Here is a 7965-nt window from a genome sequence, read left to right as displayed (position 1 = left end):
AGGGGCCTCCCTCCGCTCACCCTCGTCCCAGCCCTGCTGTTCACTATCCTTCATTGCCTGATATCCAGTGTCTGGAAAACCATTTAAAAAAAAAAAAAAAAAAATATATATATATATATATATGTATATATACATCTCATCTGGATTTTGGGTTATTTCAACTGGGAGGGTAAATCCAGTCCCTGTTATTCCATCTTTTCTGGAAACAGAAGTCTGGACTTGCTCTTTATGAGATGAAAATCCCATATAAAGAGCTTCCTGACCGAAATAAAATGCTTTCAGGCATCCCTGCAAAGAATTTACGAAAGAGCGATCTTCCTTCATTCAACAGAGAATCAATGAGCACTTACTTTATACCATCTTTGGGCTGATGCCTGGGGTTAAAATCAAATAAGAGGTGGTGCCTCTCTTCTAGTGATCATAGCCGACTTCTTTAGAACTGTGAGATTGCCTCTTTTATGCCATGCATCGCCTGTGACATGGGCCAGGGAAGCTGGGGGCCAGAGAAAGTCAGACCTAGAACGGAGAGGTCAGGTTTACTAATTCCCAAGCCCAGAGTGGCTCTGGGGCTCTCTTAAGCTCACACAGCTGGTCAGTAGTAGTGGATTGCTATGCACTCTATTTGGAGGGCTATAGAGGAGGAACCCAACCCCAAAGACCTTCCTCCACTGCCAGTCACCATGACTGAAATCCCGCCATTAGAGGGCGAGGAAATGGCAAAATGTATATAGAGACCATGGTGTGGGGCCTGCCTCCAAGTAAACACTCCAGAAATGGAAGCTGATCTATCAGCATCTGTGTTCTTGCCGTTGATTTAGATCGGGAGAAATTCTCTGGCCACCTCCTTTCAAGCTGGAAATGTCTGTTTTTCTTTCCCCCTTCTTCTCTGCTCTCTTTGATGGGCTGGCTGATCTGTTAATGATCAGGGCACACTTCCCCTTGTTCCGAGCTTGTGCTGATGAAGAGAGAATCAGGCACTGGTGAGCGGTCCTCTGCTTCCCTCCCATCCCCTCTCATCCTTTTCCAGCCTTCCTGCATTCCTACCACACCCACTCCTCTCTCTCGTCTTCCACCTTCAGGTTCTGAAAAGACTCGAAGAAATTGACAGATCTGGATGGCCACCCCCGACAGGAGAGTGGCCTCCAGACCCCGGGGACCTGGCTGGGGGCACCAGGGGAGCAGGGCCTGCCTGGGCTCCCTGGACGACCTGCCGTGTGAGGGGACCCAGGAGCTGGCACCGGCACAGCTGACCATGCTGAGGAAGGCACAGGAGTTCTTCCAGACCTGTGATGCCGAGGGCAAGGGCTTCATCGCCAGGAGGGATATGCAGGTAAGAGGGTCCCGGGTTGCACCTGCCCACCTGGAATGCCACCTGGAATGCATGGGTTTCCCTTTCTTGGGCTGGAGCCTGCCCCACGGGAGGTGACGTCTTTAACAGAAAAGATGCCGTCAACTCTGTCCTGGAAGGAGGCATCGGCCTAAACTCTCCTGGGGGCTAGATCTCCTGGGTTCATTCTTTTTCTGGCCTTCACTTGGTGTCAGAATTGGGGGCTATTTTCTCTGAGTCAGTAACTCCCCAGAATTGTGGAAAATGGTGGCAGCAGTATAAGAAACTTAAGTGAGACACGGAGAAGAACCTTCTGGAACAAAGGTGGAAAGGCACTGACTTGTTACTTTACAACACAGCTCCGAGCTGTGCCCAAGCCACTCCCAAGAGGTGCCATGACTCTCAGTCAGCTCTGTCACGGTGTTACTGAACCAAACTTGGATCTGTTCGCTCATGCACAGTAAAGCCGATCTACTGACCCCAGGTTGTGGTGAAAGAAAGGGCAGCGTTTATTGCAGGCGCCAAGCAAGGAGTCCGGGCCAGCTAGTGCTCAAAACACCTGAACTCCTTCAGACTTCCCTGGCGGTTCAGTGGTTAAGACTTAGCCTTCCAATGCAGGGGGTGCAGGTTTGATCCCTGGTCGGGGAGCTAAGATCCCACATGCCTCAGGGCCAAAAAACCAAAACATAAAGCAGAAGCGGTATTGTAACAAACTCAATAAAGACTTCAAAAATGGTCAACAGTAAAAAAAAAAAAACACCCGAACTCCTCAATGGTTTTCAGCAAATCATTTTTAAAGGCCAGGTGAGAGAGGGGAGTCCCAGGGTATGTGATCAGCTCGTGCACAGTTCTCTGGTTGGTGGTGGTACCCGGGCGGTATCACAGGGGTTCACATGATCAATCCTTAGGCTCCAGGAGGCCTAGGGGCTATGTGCTCGTGGTCATCAAGTAGTTAATGTCTTCCGTTTGGTGGTGGTTTTTAAAATTTTATTTATTTATTTATGACTGTGTTGGGTCTTCGTTTCTGTGTGAGGGCTTTCTCCAGTTGCGGCAAGCGGGGGCCACTCTTCATCGCGGTGCGTGGGCTTCTCACTATCGCGGCCTCTCATTGCGGAGCACAGGCTCCAGACACGCAGGCTCAGTAGTTGTGGCTCACGGGCCTAGTTGCTCCGCGGCACGTGGGATCTTCCCAGACCAGGGCTCGAACTCGTGTCCCCTGCATTGGCAAGCAGATTCTCAACCACTGCGCCACCAGGGAAGCCCGGTGGTGGTTTTAGCATCTGTAAAACAACTCAGGACATGTGCATCAGATACTATTATCTAGGTCCTCCAGAGAGGAGCTAAAGCAGAGGGTACGGGGAAGGGTCTGTCCCGCGAAGGCCCCGTAAGGTCCTGCTCGGTTACAGCAGCGCTAGCAGCCACAGGCAGTGTGGAAACAGCAGAGTGTGGCCTGTTGCCAAACAACTTTATTTACCTACACTGAAATGTACATTGTATGTCATTTTCATGTGTCGCCAAACATTATTCTTCTTTTGATACTGTTTTCAACCATTTAAAAATGTAAAAGCGATTCTTAGCTCTCTGGCTGTACAAAAACAGGCACTGGGTCCCATTTACAGGGCGGGGCGTGGTTTGCCCACCCCTGGTCTGGTGCCTTCGCAGTGTCTTCCTTAAGTCTCTCATGCTGCAGTCATGATTTCACCCCGAGAATAAAGGAAGCGCGGGCTGCACTGGACCTCTGACAGCATCTCTCCACACCGCCCTCCCATCGCTCGTACGTCAGGGGCATTTTGGGGAGGGACACACAGCTGCACGAAGGGGAAGAAGACCCGCGATGGGCAGGTTTTCTCTTTTAAGGCTGGTTTTTCAGAGTACACTGAAGTTGGGCCATGAAATGCAGACCCTCGTTCGTATCCGTCCCACCTCCACTCGCTGTGTGAGCCTCGCGGCCTGGAGGCTTGTGACCTGGATGGAGCACCGCAGGCCTTTCTCCCACCAGCCCCACGGGGTGGAATATTCTGGCTTCTCCCAGACTCTTCCCCGTCCAGTAGGTGCTGCAGGATTTGAGGGGAAAGACCTGGGAACAGTGGTACCTTAGCCCACAGGCGAGCCTGGGTCTCTCTAGTTTTCAGCAATTAACACCTGGTAAATTTCTGCCCCTGATACTCATCCCCAAAGCCTCACCCCACCTAGAAGTCCAGCCTAGGTGTGTTTTGAGAAAACCTCGACAACCCCAGCCTGGGAATTCATAGTTGTCCTTCACAGGCCTGTGGCCATGGTGCTTGTAAGAGTGGTTTTAATGGCATGTTTCATTTGTGCTTGTCCTTCTAGAAAGAAAGAAAAGGGAATTCTCTTTTATTGAGGGTCAACCGTGGGTCACATGCACAGTGCAACTCAGCACTCTCACTGAATATACCCCCATTAACCTGCACCGAAGCCCACTCTAGTGAAGGCTGGGAGAGGCACGGTGAGTTTAAACTGTAAAGTATCAATTGTTCAAGAAATCCTTTGCTTTGGGCTCGGAATGAAGTCAGAAGCATCAGATCCCAGAGACACCAAAGCAGCCTTGTTCCCTCCGGCCTCATCCCTGGTCCAGACAGCGGGAGGAGGGCGGGCCATCCCACCAGCTGGTCTGCTGGGTCCGTGGCATTCAGCTCTGCCGGCTGCAGTTTCCTGAACTTTCTGCGTGCCTGTGCACGGCGAAGCATTTGAAAAGTTCAGCTCTTCAAGCTGAGAGAATGATATCACGAGAGAACAAAACGCGTCGTCGAAGGGCCGCCTCCCTGCCGCTTTCACGGTCATGTCTGGAGGAGGATGGGCTGGAAGGAGATTTGGGAAGAAAGTCACCCTCTTGTTGTCCCCCCTGGGTTCCCTGTGAGGCCCACGCGCCCTTGGTTCTCCTGGCAGGACTGAGGACATCTGCCTGCTGCTGTCACCCCCGCACGTACCGCAGCGGCCGGTGGCTGGCCCCTTGGTCCTGGTCACCACCCCCTTTCTCACCCTCGGCTCCCAGCACGGCCTCTCGGGACCCGGAGAAGAGCTCACAGCATGCACGCACACCCAGATCCAGATGCCGGGAAAGGCCTGTTAAGGCGGAGAGGGGCTGGGTCGGGGTGGGGCGCCTGGGCAGGAGGGGCCGGCGGGGGAGGGGAGCTGGCACAAAACCGCACACAGTTGCCACCCTTTGGGGGAGGGGGAGGGGCAGGGCTGGTCCCCTGGTGCGGCCATCCTTCTTTCTCCTGAGTAACGGAAGAAATCCACCTGCAGGGGGTGAGACAGGCTCCCAGCCATCCGAGAGGTGGGGAGACCCAGGCATCCGAGAGGTGATCGGAGGGCAGCAGCCGTGGGCAAACAGACACCCTGACCGAGCAGGACCACAGACGGAAAGGAGCAGGTCCCCGGGGCCGAGGCCAGGATGCAAGCCGCCCTGAGCTCGGGTTGCGCAGGAGCAGGTCCTGCTACGGGACGTTGGATGGATGATATTGAGCTGTGAGCGCAGAGTTTAGGCAGGGGTTGGAGGGTCTTCAGCTCCAGCCGTGGCCCCCCAGACCTCACTCCCTCCTCCACAATGAACCCCTCTGTGTGTCCCATGGAGATCATTGCAGGCAGAAGTGGGGTGAAGATTGCTTTGCAGGGAAGGGGTCCCCTAGAGAACCAGAGTCGTGAGCCGCAGGGTCCCTAGTGAGAGGCAGAGGGACACGGGAGGACCAGGCTGAAGAGGGCGTGAAGGGACGCCTCCAGTTGGGAGAGGGAGATGGGGTCAGGTCGGGCAGGAGATCTCTGAAGAGACCAGCAGCCTCATACACCCTGTTTCCCTGATTTCTTAGAGGAGTGTAATGGTTATTACCAATGCCAAGTACCCACTCTGCAACACTGCCTGGAATTCCTGGATTAGCCAAACTGTAAAGAACCATCCAGGAGTTGGCCAGCCAGCCAAACCTGGCTCGCTCGCTGTTTCTGTGAGTGCCGTGTAATTGGAACACAGCCGGCCTCTTTCCGTCTCATACCATCCACGGCGGATTCCAAGTTACAACACGGACTTGGGAAGCTGTGACAAAGGCCCGCAAAGCCTCAAATATGCATGATCTGGCCTTTACAGGGGATGCCAGTTGACTCCTGATTTAGGTTAACAAAGAGACTCTTAAAGAATTTTGTGGTACATTGCCCTGAGTTTTCATCCTGAATCTGCCACTTACTAGCAATGTGAATTTGTGTAAGTCTCTTAAGCCCTCTAAGCTGTAGCCCCTCATCTGTGAATTATTTATAACTAACTCCCAGCGTTAGAAGAGAATCAGGCGCGTGTGTACATGCAGAGCACTTAGCCCCGAGCTGGGGCCTGGAAATCTCTCCATAAATGCTCACTGTGTGTGTGTGTGTCACTGGGGGTGGGGGGACTTATACCCCGAGTCTTAACACAATTCCTAGTGTCCTCCACTCTGTGATGTTTCTAAATTGTGGTAAAATACACGTAACAAAATTCCCCATCTGAAACCATTTTTAAGTGAATATTTCAGTGCTTTTCAATACATTCACATTGTTGTGTAACCCTCACCAGAACTCTCCTTATTTTGCAAAATAGAAACTCTGTCCCCATTAAACACTAACTCCCCATCCCCCTCCCCCAGCCCCCAGGACCACCATCCTACTTTGTCTCTATGGATATGGCTCCTCTGGGGACCTCGTATAAGTAGAATCATACAGTATCCGTCCTTTGGTGACTGCCTTATTTCACTTAGCAAAATGTCTTCAAGATTCCACATGGTGGCACATGAATTTCCTCTCTTTTTAGGGCTGGATAAGATTCCATTTTATCTATTTACCACATTTTGTTTATCCATTTGGCCTTCGATGGGCACTTGGGTTGCTTCACACCCTTGGGTGTGAATCACGTTGCTATGGAGAGGGACGTACAAATGCTCTTTGAGTCCCTGCTTTCAGTTCTTTGGGGTATATACCCCAGAGTGGGATTGCTGGATCATATGGCAATTCTAGTTTTAATATTTTGAGGGATCCCACGCTGTTTCCGCAGCGGCTGCACTGTCGTACTGGGAGGTCAAGTGCAAGTCATCTGTCTGCCTGAGAGATCAAGAAGGGGCATTTCTGCTGGAGAGGGTCCCTTCCATTCGTCTCTAGCTGGTGCTGCGCTTGTTTGTGTCCAGTCTATGTGAGCGAGGGCACTTTGGCTTCTTAGAGGACATTTGGCAACGTCTAGGGACATTCTTGATTGGAATGACTGGAGAGGGAGACGCCACGGGCATCTACTAAGCGGTGTCCGGAGATGCTGCTAAATGTCCCGTAAAGCACGGGCAGCTCCTCCCCCACCTCCCTCTCCAACAAAGAATTCTTCATCCCGAGATGTCAACAGCGCAGAGGTTGAGACTCCCGTCTGCACCCGGCCGTCAGCCTGAACCAAGCACATCAAGGCACCAGGCGGAATCAAGGTAGATCCCGCCTCTGGACCTCACAGTCCCATCCTGAAGATGTCTGGTGCGTCTGGGCTCTACCACAGGGAAGAGAGTGGTTGGTGCTGGGAGAAGGGTCTGAACAGGAGGCTTTGGGAGCCTGGAAAGAGGGAGAGATTAATCTGGCTGTAAAGGTGGATCTCCTGGTTTTCTTTTTAATGAGCATTTCTCTTAGATGCATTTGAAGCTGTGCAACCCTTGGCTTTAAGCTGCACGAGGCATGTTGCGGGCTGGTGACCAGGATGGTAGAGGGTCCGGCTGGGGTGTAGCGGGAGACAGCGTTTTCCCCTGGCTCTGGGAGCCTGCGCCCTCAGCATGGCTCCTGCAGGACTGTTTCCTGTTCCACGCCCCAGTTTATAAGACCTCGCCGAGCATCCCTGGGTGGGGGACGGGGACTGGTCAGGACCTAGAGTGGATGGGGTCTAGGCCAGTGCTCCGTGGACAGGAGTTCAGGACCACCGGCTATCACTCGTAGTCACTCGTTTGTTGATTCACTTGTTCAACAAGTATCTAAATACCGCCTGGTTGTCAGCCTTGGGCTAGATCCTGGGGCCATGACAGTGAACAAAAATGAACGGGGTCCCTCTTCCCAGAGCTTCCAGGCCACTGAAGGAGCAGACATTCATCCACTAATCGCATCCATCAGTATGTAAAGTACAAAGCGAGGTGAGACTTATGAACGAAAGAAATGTGTTTGGGGCGGGTCTGGATCGCTGGTCTAAGCCGGGGGCTGCAGAGGCTTCCTGAGGAAGTGATGCAGGAATTCAGGGTTCAGAGGAAGCAGGAACTTAGAGTGAACTGGAAGGCGGTGGAGGGAGGCCACGGTCGGAGGGAGTGTGGAATCGTAAAGAGCCGCTGGTTGGGCCGTGGGCAGAGTGAGGAGGGCAAGCCTGCCTTCTCCCCGACTCCCTCCCCCCTCACCTGCTCTTCCAGGTGGGAGTGGGAGACAGGATCCACCCGTGAAGCGGGATTCTGGAAGGCTGGCACGGGTGGTGCTGGCCGGGCAGACTTTTGGTGGCAGGGGTGGGATAGCAGTGAGAGAAAGGAATTAAGGATGCACGGATGCACGGAGAACCCTTAGCTGACAGCGGAAGCCCTGAAGGGGAAATTGCTTCTTTATCCCAGCCTGGCCTCCACTGTGACTTTAGGCAAATCTCAGAGCTTCGCGGGTTGTCA

The 7965-nt window shown here is 53.0% G+C and overlaps 1 protein-coding gene across 4 annotated transcripts in view; it reads left to right on the top strand.

The window, feature by feature from the left end:
• The first annotated feature begins 1090 nt into the window (after window positions 1-1090).
• Window positions 1091-7965, top strand: part of CRACR2A (calcium release activated channel regulator 2A) — a 79787-nt gene continuing 72912 nt past the window's right edge. For all 4 annotated transcript variants that reach the window (XM_059934412.1, XM_059934411.1, XM_059934413.1 and 1 more), the window contains exon 1: window positions 1091-1330. In XM_059934412.1, coding sequence (XP_059790395.1) covers window positions 1115-1330 — 216 coding nt within the window. In that variant the 5' untranslated portion in view covers window positions 1091-1114. The remainder of the gene's footprint in view (window positions 1331-7965) is intronic.

This window comes from Balaenoptera ricei, chromosome 10 (genome assembly GCF_028023285.1).
Source record: "Balaenoptera ricei isolate mBalRic1 chromosome 10, mBalRic1.hap2, whole genome shotgun sequence".
NCBI classification, from domain to species: Eukaryota; Metazoa; Chordata; class Mammalia; order Artiodactyla; family Balaenopteridae; genus Balaenoptera; species Balaenoptera ricei.
Note: the sequence above shows the minus strand (reverse complement) of the source record. Positions and strands in the feature narration are given on the sequence as shown.